The 19,284-nt window shown below is 48.6% G+C and overlaps 1 protein-coding gene across 1 annotated transcript in view; it reads left to right on the forward strand.

Moving 5' to 3' along the window:
• Positions 1 to 19,284, forward strand: part of LOC135539184 (transmembrane protein 235-like) — a 42,679-nt gene that overhangs the window by 1,181 nt on the left and 22,214 nt on the right. Inside the window, exons 2-3 of the mRNA XM_064965016.1 lie at positions 424 to 504; positions 7,157 to 7,294. Coding sequence (XP_064821088.1) covers positions 424 to 504; positions 7,157 to 7,294 — 219 coding nt within the window. The remainder of the gene's footprint in view (positions 1 to 423; positions 505 to 7,156; positions 7,295 to 19,284) is intronic.

Below are 19,284 nucleotides of genomic sequence, written 5' to 3' on the forward strand. Positions count from 1 at the left end.
GTAGGGAGCGCCTGCAGTGTCTGTTAGTGTATCAAGTCAAGTGTTACACCACACTACTGCAGTACAGTGTGTCAACAGTATAAATCCTTGCTATAGATTTGTTGATTCATGGCCTGTAAAGAGTTCTGTCAGAGCTCAGCGGTGAAGCAGCTGTCGATGTTAGGCACACACTTAGTAATCGGATATTAGCAACCATATGGGTGTGACACAGCCATAGGTGTGTTGTGTCATAGGCCTACCTTTTGACTGGTACTTTAACATTGTCATGTATGTCTACCAGTCTGAGCGGTCCAACATATTATGCAATATCTGCCATTTAGCAGAAGCTTTTATCCGAAGCGACGTACAGTCATGCATGCCATTTTACGTATCGTCTAACGGTCTGAAAGGTCAGCACATATCTTCTGTTTGCTCTTTTTACAGGGAGAAATGCCACCTCTTGGCCAATTCAGTCCTTCTTTGTGGATACCTCCAACAAAACTGACATAGAGAAGCACCTTATCAGTGAGTATGTGGCCTCTGCTATGTGGCCTCCGACGCCTTCGACATGAAGACTATATTTGGGTCCCAAATGGCACCCTATTCCCTACATAGTGCATAACGTTTAACCCATGAGCCCTGGTAAAAAGTAGCAGTGGTGGAAAAAGTAACCAATTGTCATACTTGAGTAAAAGTAAAGATACCTTAATAGAAAATAATATGATAGTATAATATAATAGTATGAATTATAAAAAAATTCCTTGTTTTAAGCAAACCAGACGGCACCATTTTCTTGTTATTTTTTTAATTTACAGATAGCCAGGGGCACACACCAACACTCAGACATCATTTACAGATATCCAGGGGCACACACCAACACTCAGACATCATTTACAGATAGCCAGGGGCACACACCAACACTCAGACATCATTTACAGATAGCCAGGGGCACACACCAACACTCAGACATCATTTACAGATAGCCAGGGGCACACACCAACACTCAGACATAATTTACAGATAGCCAGGGGCACACACCAACACTCAGACATCATTTACAGATAGCCAGGGGCACACAACAACACTCAGACATAATTTACAGATAGCCAGGGGCACACACCAACACTCAGACATCATTTACAGATAGCCAGGGGCACACACCAACACTCAGACATCATTTACAGACAGCCAGGGGCACACACCAACACTCAGACATCATTTACAGATAGCCAGGGGCACACACCAACACTCAGACATAATTTACAGATAGCCAGGGGCACACACCAACACTCAGACATCATTTACAGATAGCCAGGGGCACACACCAACACTCAGACATCATTTACAGATAGCCAGGGGCACACACCAACACTCAGACATCATTTAGCCAGCACACACCAACACTCAGACATCATTTACAGACAGCCAGGGGCACACACCAACACTCAGACATCATTTACAGATAGCCAGGGGCACACACCAACACTCAGACATCATTTACAGACAGCCAGGGGCACACACCAACACTCAGACATCATTTACAGATAGCCAGGGGCACACACCAACACTCAGACATCATTTACAGATAGCCAGGGGCACACACCAACACTCAGACATCATTTACAGATAGCCAGGGGCACACACCAACACTCAGACATCATTTACAGATAGCCAGGGGCACACACCAACACTCAGACATCATTTACAGATAGCCAGGGGCACACACCAACACTCAGACATCTCAGACATCATTTACAGATAGCCAGGGGCACACACCAACACTCAGACATCATTTACAGACAGCCAGGGGCACACACCAACACTCAGACATCATTTACAGATAGCCAGGGGCACACACCAACACTCAGACATCATTTACAGATAGCCAGGGGCACACACCAACACTCAGACATCATTTACAGATAGCCAGGGGCACACACCAACACTCAGACATCATTTACAGACAGCCAGGGGCACACACCAACACTCAGACATCATTTACAGATAGCCAGGGGCACACAACAACACTCAGACATCATTTACAGATAGCCAGGGGCACACACCAACACTCAGACATCATTTACAGATAGCCAGGGGCACACACCAACACTCAGACATCATTTACAGATAGCCAGCACACACCAACACTCATTTACAGATAGCCAGGGGCACACACCAACACTCAGACATCATTTACAGATAGCCAGGGGCACACAACAACACTCAGACATCATTTACAGATAAAGCATGCGTGTTTAGTAAGTCTTTCAGATCAGAGGCAGTAGAGATGACTCTTGATAAGTGTGGGAATTTGACCATTTTGCTGTCCTGCTAAGTATTCAAAATGTAACGAGTACTTTTGGTTGTCTGGGAAAAAGCATGGAGTAAAAAGTACATTATTTTCTTTAGGAATGTAGTGGAGTAAAAGTAAAAGTCGTCAAAAATATAAATAGTAAAGTACATTTACCCCCAAAAAACCACTTAAGTAGTAATTAAAGTATTTTTACTTCAGTTCTTTACACCATTTAGGGCACAGCTGTTAGTTCTATCTCTGTCACATCCACACAAAACAGCACAGGTTGTTGAGTCTGTACGATGGGCTCAATGTTTGCAAAGTGAATCAACATCATTGCACTCCACTTTAACAATACAATATAGACCCCATAAAATTATAAAGTTCATTACTAAGCACGTACAGTTGAAGTTGAAAGTTTACATTAGCCAAATACATTTAAACTCAGTTTTTCACAATTCCTGACATTTAATCCTAGTACAAATTTTACATACACTCAATTTGTATTTGATAGCATTGCCTTTAAATTGTTTAACTTGGGTCAAACGTTTCGGGTAGCCTTCCACAAGCTTCCCACAATAAGTTGGGTGAATTTCGGCCCATTCTTTCTGACAGAGCTGGTGTAACTGAGTCAGGTTTGTAGGCCTCCTTGTTCGCACATGCTTTTTCAATTCTGCCCGCAAATGTTCTATGGGATTGAGGTCAGGGCTTTGTGATGGCCACTCCAATACCTTGACTTTGTTGTCCTTAAGCCATTTTGCCACAACTTTGGAAGTATGCTTGGGGTCATTGTCCATTTGGAAGACCCATTTGCGACCAAGCTTGAACTTCCTGACTGATGTCTGAGATGTTGCTTCAATATATCCACATAATGGCCAAACAGTTCTATTATTGTTTCATCAGACCAGAGGACATTTCTCCAAAAAGTACGATCTTTGTCCCCATGAGCAATTGCAAACTGTAGTCTGGCTTTTTCATGGAGGTTTTGGAGCAGTGGTGCCTTCTTTGCTGAGCGGCCTTTCAGGTTACGTCGATATAGGACTAGTTTTTACTGTGGATATAGATACTTTTGTACCCGTTTTCTCCAGCATCTTCACAAGGTCCTTTGCTGTTGTTCTGTGATTGATTTGCACTTTTCGCACCAATGTACGTTAATCTCTAGGAGACAGAACGCGCCTCCTTCCTGCGCGGTATCACGGCTGCGTGGTTCCATGATGTTTATACTTGTGTACTATTGTTTGTACAGATTAACGTGGTACCTTCAGGTGTTTGGAAATTGCTCCTAAGGATGAACCAGACTTGTGAAGGTCTACAAAAACATTTCTGGGTCTTGGCTGATTTCTTTTGATTTTCTCATGATGTCAAGTAAAGAGGCACTGAGTTTGAAGGTAGGCCTTGAAATACATCCACAGGTTCACCTCCAATTGGCTCAAATGATGTCAATTAGCCTATCAGAAGCTTCTAAAGCCATGGCATCATTTTCTGGAATTTTCCAAGCTGTTTAAAAGCACAGTTATCTTAGTGTATGTAAACTTCTGACCCACTGGAATTGTGATACAGTGAATTATAAGTTAAATAATCTGTCTGTAAACAATTTTTGGAAAAATTATTTGTGTCATGCACAAAGTAGATGTCCTAACCGACTTGCCAAAACTATAGTTTGTTAACAAGAAATTTGTGGTGTGGTTGAAAAACAAGTTTTAATGACTCCAACCTAAGTGTATGTAAACTTTAGACTTCAAATGTAGTTGGGCTTTTGTTGGCCTATAGTGGATACTTGTCTTGAGGACAAATAGTATTTCAGGACGACGGTGGTAAAACAGACCAAGCTGACAAACAAAGGGTTTCTTTTTTGTTGTTGATCTTTTGGATATACAGTGTATTCGGAAAGTACTCAGGACTTTGTTGAAGCACCTTTGGCAGCAATTACAGCCTCGAGTCTTCTTGGGTATGACGCTACAAGCTTGTCACACCTGTATTTGGGGAGTTTCTCCCATTCTTCTCTGCAGATCCTCAAGCTCTGTCAGGATGGATGGGGAGCGTTGCTGCACGGCTATTTTCTGGTCTCTCTAAAGATGTTCGGTAGGGTTCAAGTCCGGGTTCTGGCTGGGCCACTCAATGACATTCCGAGACTTGTCCCGAAGCCACTCCTGTGTTGTCTTAGCTGTGTGCTTAGGGTCGTTGTCCCATTGGAAGGTGAACCTTCATCCCAGTTTGAGGTCCTGAGCGCTCTGGAGCATTTTTTCATCAAGGATCTCTCTGTACTTTGTGTCGTTCATCTTTCCCTCGATCCTGACTACTCTCCCAGTCACTGCAGCTGAAAAACATAATGGTGCTACCACCACCATGCTTCACCATATGGATGGTGCCAGGTTTCTTCCAGATATCACTATTGGTATTCAGGCCAATAGGTTCAATCTTGGTTTCATCATACCAGAGCATCTTGTTTCTCATGGTCTGAGAGTCCTTAAGGTTCCTTTTGGCAAACTCCAAGCATGCTGTCATGAGCCTTTTACTGAGGAGTGGCCTCTGTCTGGCCACTCTACCATAAAGGCCTGATTGGTGGAGTGCTGCAGAGATGGTTGTCCTTCTGGGAGGTTCTCCCATCTCCACAGAGGAACTCTGGAGTTCTGTCAGAGTGACCATCGGGTTCTTGGCCACCTCCTTGACCAAGGCCCCTCTCCCCCGATTGCTCAGTTTGGCCAGGTTGCAGGCTCTAGGAAGAGTCTTGGTGGTTCCAAACGTCTTTCATTTAAGAATGATGGAGGCCACTGTGTTCTTGTGGACCTTCAATGCCGCAGAAATGTTTAGGTACCCTTCTCCAGATCTGTGCCTCGACACAATCCTGTCTCAAAGCTCTACAGACAATTCCTTTGACCGCATGGCTTGGTTTTTGCTCTGACATGCACTGTCAACTGTGGGACCTTATATAGACTTGTGTGTGCCTTTCCAAATCCTGTCCAATCAATTTAATTTAACACAGGTGGACTCCAATCAAGTTGTAGAAACATCTCTAAGATGATTCATGGAAACAGAGTGCACCTGAGCTCAATTTTGAGTCTCATAGCAAAGGGTCTGAATACTTATGTAAATAAGGTAAATTTGCAAACATTTCTGAAAACCTGTTTTCTCTTTGTCATTATGGGGTATTGTGTGTAGATTGATGATGGGAAACAAATAATTTAATCCATTTTAAAATAAGACTGTAACGTAACAAAATGTGGAAAAAGTCAAGGGGTCTGAATGCCCCCCACACACACCCTCAAGCACACAGTGATGTTTCTAGGCATAAGCAACATAAGTGGCAACTAGGGGGCCCACAACCCGATTTAGTAAGTCAGCCTGGGTCTCAACGTAATGTTGAGAGTTAGAATTGTAGAATACAATTTTGAAGTTTGTTAGTGCATCTGCAGTTTTCCTCTTGTTATGTCAATCATTGACAGTCACTTAATTAGCCCATGCGAAATAATATTTCTCTATGCAAAATGGGTAGAATTGCAAGACATTAACTTCAAAGCTGCAAATCATTCTCTCGGCCACCAAGAGGGGGGCATTACCTTTTTTTTTGCCCGTGAGGTGGGGGGCATTACTGTGAGGTGGGGGGCATTACCTTGAGGTGGGGAGCATTACCTTGAGGTGGGGGGCATTACTGTGAGGTGGGGGGCATTACTTGAGGTGGGGGGCATTACTGTGAAGTGGGGGCATTACCTTGAGGTGGGGGCATTACTGTGAGGTGGGGGCATTACCTTGAGGTGGGGGGCATTACTGTGAAGTGGGGGGCATTACCTTGAGGTGGGGGCATTACCTTGAGGTGGGGGGCATTACCTTGAGGTGGGGGGCATTACTGTGAGGTGGGGGGCATTACTGTGAGGTGGGGGGCATTACTGTGAGGTGGGGGCATTACCGTGAGGTGGGGGGCATTACTGTGAGGTGGGGGGCATTACTGTGAGGTGGGGGCATTACCGTGAGGTGGGGAGCATTACCTTGAGGTGGGGGCATTACTGTGAGGTGGGGGGCATTACTGTGAGGTGGGGGGCATTACTGTGAAGTGGGGGCATTACTGTGAGGTGGGGGGCATTACCTTGAGGTGGGGGGCATTACCTTGAGGTGGGGGGCATTACTGTGAAGTGGGGGGCATTACTGTGAGGTGGGGGGCATTACCTTGAGGTGGGGGGCATTACTGTGAAGTGGGGGGCAAACTGTGAGGTGGGGGGCATTACCTTGAGGTGGGGGGCATTACTGTGAGGTGGGGGGCATTACCTTGAGGTGGGGGGCACTGTGAGGTGGGGGCATTACTGTGAGGTGGGGGGCATTACTGTGAAGTGGGGGCATTACCTTGAGGTGGGGGGCATTACTATGAAGTGGGGGCATTACTGTGAGGTGGGGGCATTACCGTGAGGTGGGGGGCATTACTGTGAGGTGGGGGCATTACTGTGAGGTGGGGGGCATTACTGTGAAGTGGGGGGCATTACCTTGAGGTGGGGGGCATTACCTTGAGGTGGGGGGGCATTACCTTGAGGTGGGGGGGCATTACCGTGAGGTGGGGAGGCATTACCGTGAGGTGGGGGCATTACTGTGAGGTGGGGGGCATTACTGTGAGGTGGGGGCATTACTGTGAGTGGGGGCATTACCTTGAGGTGGGGGCATTACCTTGAGGTGGGGGGCATTACCTTGAGGTGGGGGGGCATTACCGTGAGGTGGGGAGGCATTACCGTGAGGTGGTGGGTCCCCCCCAACCAAATATCGCTTATGGTCCCCGAAACGCTAGAAACGGACCTGCTCACACACACACACCATGCAGAAATGTTTTTTGTGAGAGGACAATGTACAGTGTATTTCTCCAGCTCACAGTAACCCTGCTTTGCATTCTGGGTCTCTCTGCAGACTCCCACAAGGTCATAGTCACCCTGCTGCCTCTCAGTCTGTTGCTGGTGGTGTTGGGAGGGATCTGTGGTCTGGTCAGCTCTCTGGCCAGGAATCCCAGCCTGCTGGTCGGCTCCGCATCCTACTTCCTCTTCTGCAGTAAGTGACTTTCTGGAGCATCCCCTGGTGTTCAGGCCTGGGTTGTGTTCATTAGGCACTAATTGGAAGAGAACGGACTGAAACGGGGACTACATGGACTTGTCCAATGAGAAACACTCTTTTTATTTAAATTTATAGATTTTTTCAAATTCTGTTGTGTGCCCTAATGAACACAACCCTGGTTTTCAGACACGGGTTAAAATAGTATTTGTGTTTGCTTGAGCTTTCCCAGCACAATAGATACAATAGAATAGTCCAAAAGTGCTGCCCACCTGGCACTCAAGGTGAACCTTTTGAAAGAAAACAATATGAACCCATGTTTTCATGTTGTTCTGGAGCTTGTGGCAGTGAAATTGTTATTTTAGATTGATTCTATGTTGTACTGATATGAATGTCTTGTTCAACTGCTTTCGGCTGAAATTGTTCAGTGCATGATGCTGAAAGGTTAAAGACCAGTGGGCATTTTCTAGCTGTCAGTGTGTGTGGATGTGTGGGAGGATTTGAGTACACACATTCTCATACTGTTGTCTTTATTCAATTGAAGGTTGCTTTCAGCTTTAAAATCAACTCAGTTTTCTCTCCGGAACAGGCTTAAATAACCTCATTCAAGGATTTTTAGAGATGACAGCAAATATGTTGAGATATTGCAGGGGCTTCTCGGGGCCGAATGCAGGGGCTTCTCGGGGCTGAATGCCCAAGCCCTTAGATCCAGCCACAGGAGTGTAAAATACACCAGAGAGCATCATTTAGCCGCAGAAGATGAATAGCCCCCCCCCCCCTCAAAACAACAACAACTGTGGATTAAAGAGCGACTGCCTTTTAAAAGGCAACTAATCCTTTTGAGGCATCAATATGAGTCAGAAACAATTATTCTAGTGTCATAATTGACTACAAAGTGTAAATAGAATAGTTTTGGTTGTAAAGTCAGTTTTGTCTACAACAGAGTTTGTAACATCTGTGCATCACACTGGGTAAATGAAGGTTGGGTTTTGATTTGACAATGTCCATTTGCCTATTAACATGGGCTGAACAGCTGTGGAGATTGCTCTTTATCCAATAGCATTGACAGTGAGACAGGCCTGCCAAGAAGCTCCGACTTTTTACACAAGACATCACGTTGTGCATTTTATCACTTGAGAAATACTGCACCAAATACCTTAGTTAGATGTAAAATTGTGTAACTACAACATCCTTGGCCAAAACGTCAACGTTTATTACAGATTTCTTGAGTTATTTTAGATTCATTCTTGGGACTTTGAGGAAGGGAAATAGGCTTCCACGTCAACAGTGTCTCATGGGGAACAAACATCAAGAACCAAATGTGAAATCGGCCAGAAAACTGAAATCTTGTTTATCGAATGAGCAACAACAAAAAACATGTAACAATCTGCGTGTTCAGTGGCTCTTTAAGTTTTATCACAAACACATAAAGGTAACTGCTAAAATAAAGGAAACACCAACATAAAGTGTCTTAATAGGGTGTTAATCCCAAAAGAGCTTCAATGTGCCTTGGCACAGATTCTACAAGTGGACCTAAACCAGCACCCCAGGGGCACTGCAGCAAGACACTGAACCACTAACCTGCCCCAGGGGCACTGCAGCAAGACACTGAACCCCTAATCTGCCCCAGGGGCACTGCAACAAGACACTGAACCCCTAACCTGCCCCAGGGGAAACACAGCAAGACACTGAACCCCTAACCTGCCCCAGCGGCTCTGTAACAAGACACTGAACCACTAACCTGCCCCAGCGGCTCTGCTCTGTAACAAGACACTGAACCACTAACCTGCCCCAGGGGAAACACAGCAAGACACTGAACCACTAACCTGCCCCAGCGGCTCTGCTCTGTAACAAGACACTGAACCACTAACCTGCCCCAGGGGCTCTGTAACAAGACACTGAACCACTAACCTGCCCCAGCCGCTCTGCTCTGTAACAAGACACTGAACCCCTAACCTGCCCCAGCCGCTCTGCTCTGTAACAAGACACTGAACCCCTAACCTGCCCCAGAGGCTCTGCTCTGCAGCAAGACACTGAACCCCTAACCTGCCCCAGCCGCTCTGCTCTGCTCTGTAACAAGACACTGAACCCCTAACCTGCCGCAGCCGCTCTGCTCTGTAACAAGACACTGAACCACTAACCTGCCCCAGCCGCTCTGCTCTGTAACAAGACACTGAACCACTAACCTGCCCCAGCCGCTCTGCTCTGTAACAAGACACTGAACCACTAACCTGCCCCAGCGGCTCTGCTCTGCAGCAAGACACTGAACCCCTAACCTGCCCCAGCCGCTCTGCTCTGCTCTGTAACAAGACACTGAACCCCTAACCTGCCGCAGCCGCTCTGCTCTGTAACAAGACACTGAACCACTAACCTGCCCCAGCGGCTCTGCTCTGTAACAAGACACTGAACCCCTAACCTGCCCCAGCCGCTCTGCTCTGTAACAAGACACTGAACCCCTAACCTGCCCCAGCCGCTCTGCTCTGCAGCAAGACACTGAACCCCTAACCTGCCCCAGCGGCTCTGCAGCAAGACACTGAACCACTAACCTGCCGCAGCCGCTCTGCTCTGCAGCAAGACACTGAACCCCTAACCTGCCCCAGCCGCTCTGCTCTGCAGCAAGACACTGAACCACTAACCTGCCCCAGCCGCTCTGCTCTGTAACAAGACACTGAACCACTAACCTGCCCCAGCCGCTCTGCTCTGTAACAAGACACTGAACCACTAACCTGCCCCAGCCGCTCTGCTCTGCAGCAAGACACTGAACCACTAACCTGCCCCAGCCGCTCTGCTCTGCAGCAAGACACTGAACCCCTAACCTGCCCCAGCCGCTCTGCTCTGCAGCAAGACACTGAACCCCTAACCTGCCCCAGCCGCTCTGCTCTGCAGCAAGACACTGAACCACTAACCTGCCGCAGCCGCTCTGCTCTGTAACAAGACACTGAACCACTAACCTGCCCCAGCGGCTCTGTAACAAGACACTGAACCCCTAACCTGCCCCAGCCGCTCTGCTCTGTAACAAGACACTGAACCACTAACCTGACCCAGGGACACTGTAACAAGACACTGAAACACTAACCTGCCCCAGCCGCTCTGCTCTGTAACAAGACACTGAACCACTAACCTGCCCCAGCGGCTCTGCTCTGTAACAAGACACTGAACCCCTAACCTGCCCCAGCCGCTCTGCTCTGCAGCAAGACACTGAACCCCTAACCTGCCCCAGCCGCTCTGCTCTGTAACAAGACACTGAACCCCTAACCTGCCGCAGCCGCTCTGCTCTGTAACAAGACACTGAACCACTAACCTGCCCCAGCCGCTCTGCAACAAGACACTGAACCACTAACCTGCCCCAGCGGCTCTGCTCTGTAACAAGACACTGAACCCCTAACCTGCCCCAGCCGCTCTGCTCTGTAACAAGACACTGAACCCCTAACCTGCCCCAGCCGCTCTGCTCTGCAGCAAGACACTGAACCACTAACCTGCCCCAGCGGCTCTGCTCTGCAGCAAGACACTGAACCCCTAACCTGCCCCAGCCGCTCTGCTCTGTAACAAGACACTGAACTACTAACCTGCCCCAGCGGCTCTGCTCTGCAGCAAAACACTGAACCCCTAACCTGCCCCAGTGGCTCTGCTCTGTAACAAGACACTGAACCCCTAACCTGCCCCAGCCGCTCTGCTCTGTAACAAGACACTGAACCCCTAACCTGCCCCAGCGGCTCTGCTCTGTAACAAGACACTGAACCCCTAACCTGCCCCAGCGGCTCTGCTCTGTAACAAGACACTGAACCCCTAGCCTGCCCCAGCGGCTCTGCTCTGTAACAAGACACTGAACCCCTAACCTGCCCCAGCGGCTCTGCTCTGCAGCAAGACACTGAACCACTAACCTGCCCCAGCCGCTCTGCTCTGCAGCAAGACACTGAACCCCTAACCTGCCCCAGCCGCTCTGTAACAAGACACTGAACCCCTAACCTGCCCCAGCCGCTCTGCTCTGCAGCAAGACACTGAACCACTAACCTGCCCCAGCGGCTCTGCTCTGCAGCAAGACACTGAACCCCTAACCTGCCCCAGCCGCTCTGCTCTGCAACAAGACACTGAACACTAACCTGCCCCAGCGGCTCTGCTCTGCAGCAAGACACTGAACCCCTAACCTGCCCCAGCGGCTCTGCTCTGTAACAAGACACTGAACCCCTAACCTGCCCCAGCGGCTCTGCTCTGTAACAAGACACTGAACCCCTAACCTGCCCCAGCGGCTCTGCTCTGTAACAAGACACTGAACCCTAACCTGCCCCAGCGGCTCTGCTCTGTAACAAGACACTGAACCCCTAGCCTGCCCCAGCGGCAAAAACAGACACTGAACCCCTAACCTGCCCCAGCGGCTCTGCTCTGCAGCAAGACACTGAACCACTAACCTGCCCCAGCCGTTTCTGCTCTGCAGCAAGACACTGAACCCCTAACCTGCCCCAGCCGCTCTGTAACAAGACACTGAACCCCTAACCTGCCCCAGCCGCTCTGCTCTGCAGCAAGACACTGAACCACTAACCTGCCCCAGCGGCTCTGCTCTGCAGCAAGACACTGAACCACTAACCTGCCCCAGGGACACTGTAACAAGACACTGAAACACTAACCTGCCCCAGCGGCTCTGTAACAAGACACTGAACCCCTAACCTGCCCCAGCCGCTCTGCTCTGCTGCAAGACACTGAACCACTAACCTGCCCCAGCGGCTCTGCTCTGCAGCAAGACACTGAACCACTAACCTGCCCCAGCGGCTCTGCAGCAAGACACTGAACCACTAACCTGCCCCAGCGGCTCTGCTCTGCAGCAAGACACTGAACCACTAACCTGCCCCAGCGGCTCTGTAACAAGACACTGAACCACTAACCTGCCTCAGCGGCTCTGCTCTGTAACAAGACACTGAACCACTAACCTGCCCCAGCGGCTCTGTAACAAGACACTGAACCCCTAACCTGCCCCAGCCGCTCTGCTCTGCAGCAAGACACTGAACCACTAACCTGCCCCAGCGGCTCTGCTCTGCAGCAAGACACTGAACCACTAACCTGCCCCAGCGGCTCTGTAACAAGACACTGAACCACTAACCTGCCCCAGCCGCTCTGCTCTGCAGCAAGACACTGAACCCCTAACCTGCCCCAGCGGCTCTGCTCTGCAGCAAGACACTGAACCCCTAACCTGCCCCAGCGGGCTCTGTAACAAGACACTGAACCCCTAACCTGCCCCAGCGGCTCTGCTCTGCAGCAAAACACTGAACCACTAACCTGCCCCAGCGGCTCTGTAACAAGACACTGAACCACTAACCTGCTCTGCTCTGTAACAAGACACTGAACCCCTAACCTGCCCCAGCAGCTCTGCTCTGCAGCAAGACACTGAACCACTAACCTGCCCCTGCTCTGTAACAAGACACTGAACCACTAACCTGCCCCAGCTTGCTCTGCTCTGTAACAAGACACTGAACCACTAACCTGCCCCAGCGGCTCTGTAACAAGACACTGAACCACTAACCTGCCCCAGCGGCTCTGCTCTGTAACAAGACACTGAACCCCTAACCTGCCCCAGCGGCTCTGCAGCAAGACACTGAACCCCTAACCTGCCCCAGCGGCTCTGCTCTGCAGCAAGACACTGAACCACTAACCTGCCCCAGCGGCTCTGCTCTGCAGCAAGACACTGAACCACTAACCTGCCCCAGCGGCTCTGCTCTGCAGCAAAACACTGAACCCCTAACCTGCCCCAGCGGCTCTGCTCTGTAACAAGACACTGAACCCCTAACCTGCCCCAGCCGCTCTGCTCTGTAACAAACACTGAACCCCTAACCTGCCCCAGCGGCTCTGCTTGAACAAGACACTGAACCCTAACCTGCCCCAGCAGCTCTGCTCTGTAACAAGACACTGAACCCCTAACCTGCCCCAGCGGCTCTGCTCTGTAACAAGACACTGAACCCCTAACCTGCCCCAGCGGCTCTGCTCTGCAGCAAGACACTGAACCACTAACCTGCCCCAGCCGCTCTGCTCTGCAGCAAGACACTGAACCCCTAACCTGCCCCAGCCGCTCTGTAACAAGACACTGAACCCCTAACCTGCCCCAGGGACACTGCTCTGCAGCAAGACACTGAACCACTAACCTGCCCCAGCCGCTCTGCTCTGCAGCAAGACACTGAACCCCTAACCTGCCCCAGGGACACTGCTCTGCAGCTGAACCTTTGCTGCTTCCAGCTTCTAGGACAGGGCTGTTCAACTATGTCCCGGAGGTCCAAAACACTTCCGTTTCTTGTTTCTATCTGTTAGTTATTAATTGCACTAACCTGGTTTCCCAGGTCTGAACCAGACCCTGATTAACAGGAGAGGATGAAAAACAGGAGTATTTTGTCCCTCCAGGACCAACATTGAACAGCCCTGCTCTAGGGGAATAAAACAGTGATGAACAGCCCTGCTGTAGGGGAATAGAACAGCCTTGAACAGCTCTGCTCTCGGGGAATAAAACATTGATGAACAGCCCTGCTCTAGGGGAATAAAACAGCCTTGAACAGCCCTGCTCTAGGGGAATAAAACAGCCTTGAACAGCTCTGCTCTAGGGGAATAGAACAGCTTTTAACAGCTCTACTCTAGGGGAATAAAACAGCCTTGAACAGCTCTGCTCTGGGGGAATAAAACAGTGATGAACAGCCCTGCTGTAGGGGAATAAAACAGCCTTGAACAGCTCTGCTCTGGGGGAATAAAACAGTGATGAACAGCCCTGCTGTAGGGGAATAAAACAGCCTTGAACAGCCCTGCTGTAGGGGAATAAAACAGTGATGAACAGCCCTGCTCTAGGGGAATAAAACAGCCTTGAACAGCTCTGCTCTAGGGGAATAAAACATCGATGAACAGCCCTGCTCTATGGGAATAAAACAGCCTTGAACAGCTCTGCTCTGGGGGAATAAAACAGCGATGAACAGCCCTGCTGTAGGGGAATAAAACAGCCTTGAACAGCCCTGCTCTAGGGGAATAAAACAGCCTTGAACAGCTCTGCTCTAGGGGAATAAAACAGCGATGAACAGCCCTGCTGTAGGGGAATAAAACAGCCTTGAACAGCTCTGCTCTAGGGGAATAAAACATCGATGAACAGCCCTGCTCTATGGGAATAAAACAGCCTTGAACAGCTCTGCTCTGGGGGAATAAAACAGCGATGAACAGCCCTGCTGTAGGGGAATAAAACAGCCTTGAACAGCCCAGCTCTAGGGGAATAAAACAGTGATGAACAGTCCTGCTCTAGGGGAATAAAACAACCTTGAACAGCTCTGCTCTAGGGGAATAAAACAGCCTTGAACAGTCCTGCTCTAGGGGAATAAAACAGCCTTGAACAGCTCTGCTCTGGGGGAATAAAACAGTGATGAACAGTCCTGCCCTAGGTGAATAAAACAGCCTTGAACAGCCCTGCTGTAGGGGAATAAAACAGTGATGAACAGCCCTACTGTAGGGGAATAAAACAGTGATGAACAGTCCTGCTCTAGAGGAATAAAACAGTGATGAACAGTCCTGCTCTAGGGGAATAAAACAACCTTGAACAGCCCTGCTCTAGGGGAATAAAACAGTGATGAACAGTCCTGCTGTAGGGGAATAAAACAGCCTTGAACAGCCCTGCTCTAGGGGAATAAAACAGTGATGAACAGTCCTGCTCTAGGGGAATAAAACAACCTTGAACAGCTCTACTCTAGGGGAATAAAACAGTGATGAACAGTCCTGCTCTAGGGGAATAAAACAGTGATGAACAGTCCTGCTCTAGGGGAATAAAACAACCTTGAACAGCTCTACTCTAGGGGAATAAAACAGTGATGAACAGCTCTACTCTAGGGGAATAAAACAGTGATGAACAGTCCTGCTCTAGGGGAATAAAACAGTGATGAACAGCTCTGCTCTAGGGGAATAAAACAGCCTCGAACAGCTCTGCTGTAGGGGAATAAAACAGCCTTGAACAGCTCTGCTTTAGGGGAATAAAACAGTGATGAACAGCTCTGCTCTAGGGGAATAAAACAGTGATGAACAGTCCTGCTCTAGGGGAATAAAACAGCCTTGAACAGATCTGCTCTAGGGGAATAAAACAGCCTTGAACAGCTCTGCTCTAGGGGAATAAAACAGCGATGAACAGTCCTGCTCTAGGGGAATAAAACGGCCTTGAACAGCTCTGCTCTAGGGGAATAAAACAGCCTTGAACAGTCCTGCTCTAGGGGAATAAAACAGCCTTGAACAGCCCTGCTGTAGGGGAATAAAACAGCGATGAACAGCCCTGCTGTAGGGGAATAAAACAGTGATGAACAGTCCTGCTCTAGGGGAATAAAACAGTGATGAACAGTCCTGCTCTAGGGGAATAAAACAACCTTGAACAGCTCTACTCTAGGGGAATAAAACAGTGATGAACAGTCCTGCTCTAGGGGAATAAAACAGTGATGAACAGCCCTGCTCTAGGGGAATAAAACAGCCTCGAACAGCTCTGCTGTAGGGGAATAAAACAGCCTTGAACAGCTCTGCTCTAGGGGAATAAAACAGCCTTGAACAGCTCTGCTCTAGGGGAATAAAACAGCGATGAACAGTCCTGCTGTAGGGGAATAAAACAGCCTTGAACAGCTCTACTCTAGGGGAATAAAACAGCCTTGAACAGCCCTGCTGTAGGGGAATAAAACAGCGATGAACAGCCCTGCTGTAGGGGAATAAAACAGTGATGAACAGTCCTGCTCTAGGGGAATAAAACAGCCTTGAACAGCCCTGCTGTAGGGGAATAAAACAGTGATGAACAGCCCTGCTGTAGGGGAATAAAACAGTGATGAACAGTCCTGCTCTAGGGGAATAAAACAGTGATGAACAGTCCTGCTCTAGGGGAATAAAACAGAGATGAACAGTCCTGCTGTAGGGGAATAAAACAACCTCGAACAGCCCTGCTCTAGGGGAATAAAACAGCCTTGAACAGCCCTGCTCTAGGGGAATAAAACAGCATTGAACAGTCCTGCTGTAGGGGAATAAAACAACCTCGAACAGCCCTGCTCTAGGGGAATAAAACAGCCTTGAACAGCCCTGCTCTAGGGGAATAAAACAGCCTTGAACAGCCCTGCTGTAGGGGAATAAAACAGTGATGAACAGCTCTGCTCTAGGGGAATAAAACAGTGATGAACAGTCCTGCTCTAGGGGAATAAAACAGCCTTGAACAGATCTGCTCTAGGGGAATAAAACAGCCTTGAACAGCTCTGCTCTAGGGGAATAAAACAGCGATGAACAGTCCTGCTCTAGGGGAATAAAACAGCCTTGAACAGTCTGCTCTAGGGGAATAAAACAGCCTTGAACAGTCCTGCTCTAGGGGAATAAAACAGCCTTGAACAGCCCTGCTGTAGGGGAATAAAACAGCGATGAACAGCCCTGCTGTAGGGGAATAAAACAGTGATGAACAGTCCTGCTCTAGGGGAATAAAACAGTGATGAACAGTCCTGCTCTAGGGGAATAAAACAGCCTTGAACAGCTCTACTCTAGGGGAATAAAACAGTGATGAACAGTCCTGCTCTAGGGGAATAAAACAGTGATGAACAGCTCTGCTCTAGGGGAATAAAACAGCCTCGAACAGCTCTGCTGTAGGGGAATAAAACAGCCTTGAACAGCTCTGCTCTAGGGGAATAAAACAGCCTTGAACAGCTCTGCTCTAGGGGAATAAAACAGTGATGAACAGTCCTGCTGTAGGGGAATAAAACAGCCTTGAACAGCTCTACTCTAGGGGAATAAAACAGCCTTGAACAGCCCTGCTGTAGGGGAATAAAACAGCGATGAACAGCCCTGCTGTAGGGGAATAAAACAGTGATGAACAGTCCTGCTGTAGGGGAATAAAACAGTGATGAACAGTCCTGCTGTAGGGGAATAAAACAGTGATGAACAGTCCTGCTCTAGGGGAATAAAACAACCTTGAACAGCCCTGCTGTAGGGGAATAAAACAGCCTTGAACAGCCCTGCTCTAGGGGAATAAAACAGTGATGAACAGTCCTGCTCTAGGGGAATAAAACAGTGATGAACAGTCCTGCTGTAGGGGAATAAAACAGTGATGAACAGTCCTGCTCTAGGGGAATAAAACAACCTTGAACAGCCCTGCTGTAGGGGAATAAAACAACCTCGAACAGCCCTGCTCTAGGGGAATAAAACAGTGATGAACAGTCCTGCTCTAGGGGAATAAAACAGAGATGAACAGTCCTGCTGTAGGGGAATAAAACAACCTCGAACAGCCCTGCTCTAGGGGAATAAAACAGCCTTGAACAGCCCTGCTCTAGGGGAATAAAACAGCATTGAACAGTCCTGCTGTAGGGGAATAAAACAACCTCGAACAGCCCTGCTGTAGGGGAATAAAACAGCCTTGAACAGCCCTGCTCTAGGGGAATAAAACAGCCTTGAACAGCCCTGCTGTAGGGGAATAAAACAGTGATGAACAGTCCTGCTCTAGGGGAATAAAACAGTGATGAACAGTCCTGCTGTAGGGGAATAAAACAACCTCGAACAGCCCTGCTCTAGGGGAATAAAACAGCCTTGAACAGCCCTGCTCTAGGGGAATAAAACAGCCTTGAACAGCCCTGCTCTAGGGGAATAAAACAGCCTTGAACAGCCCTGCTCTAGGGGAATAAAACAGCCTTGAACAGCCCTGCTCTAGGGGAATAAAACAGCCTTGAACAGCCCTGCTCTAGGGGAATAAAACAGTGATGAACAGTCCTGCTCTAGGGGAATAAAACAGCCTTGAACAGCCCTGCTCTAGGGGAATAAAACAGCCTTGAACAGTCCTGCTCTAGGGGAATAAAACAGCCTTGAACAGCCCTGCTCTAGGGGAATAAAACAGCCTTGAACAGCCCTGCTCTAGGGGAATAAAACAGCCTTGAACAGCCCTGCTCTAGGGGAATAAAACAGCCTTGAACAGCCCTGCTCTAGGGGAATAAAACAGTGATGAACAGCCCTGCTCTAGGGGAATAAAACAGCCTTGAACAGCCCTGCTCTAGGGGAATAAAACAGCCTTGAACAGCCCTGCTCTAGGGGAATAAAACAGCCTTGAACAGCCCTGCTCTAGGGGAATAAAACAGCCTTGAACAGCCCTGCTCTAGGGGAATAAAACAGCCTTGAACAGCCCTGCTCTAGGGGAATAAAACAGCCTTGAACAGCCCTGCTGTAGGGGAATAAAACAGCCTTGAACAGCCCTGCTCTAGGGGAATAAAACAGCCTTGAACAGCCCTGCTCTAGGGGAATAAAACAGCCTTGAACAGCCCTGCTGTAGGGGAATAAAACAGTGATGAACAGTCCTGCTCTAGGGGAATAAAACAGTGATGAACAGTCCTGCTGTAGGGGAATAAAACAACCTCGAACAGCCCTGCTCTAGGGGAATAAAACAGCCTTGAACAGCCCTGCTCTAGGGGAATAAAACAGCCTTGAACAGCCCTGCTCTTGTCGTCAGTAACAGCCTTTCTGGAAATCTAGATTCCTCTGCTGGGAAGGCATGAGTTCCTGTCTAGCCTCTGAAAAAGAGCGTAGGTTCACAATCTCACACAAAGAAGACATCTTTCATTCATCAGTTTTTTTCTTTCTTGCAGCAGCAGAATAAACATTATGAGAGCGTCAGGTCTCGTCATGTCGAACCCTTACATTTGTATCCCTCCCAAAAAACAGCTCCTGGTCTACCTAATGGAGATAGGAACACCTTACGTGATGCCCACTTGACAAGAAAAAAGCTTTCCTTGTGAATAGCTTCTGACGACAGCACTCAGCACCTCCAGACAGAATCAAATATGAGATCTAATCCAGCTGAGACTGAGTGAAGTGCTGTGATGAATAAGCAAAACACACACACATTTCCCACAGTGAAATAAAATAAAACCATGACTATTTCTGCAACACTTTCTGTGAGGGACACTTACTGTATATAAAGCATTATACGTAAGCAGGTATATTATTTAGTTTATACTTCTTTACCTAAAAAAGATGATTTTTCTTTTGGGGAA

This window comes from Oncorhynchus masou, unplaced genomic scaffold, assembly GCF_036934945.1.
Source record: "Oncorhynchus masou masou isolate Uvic2021 unplaced genomic scaffold, UVic_Omas_1.1 unplaced_scaffold_1602, whole genome shotgun sequence".
NCBI classification, from domain to species: Eukaryota; Metazoa; Chordata; class Actinopteri; order Salmoniformes; family Salmonidae; genus Oncorhynchus; species Oncorhynchus masou.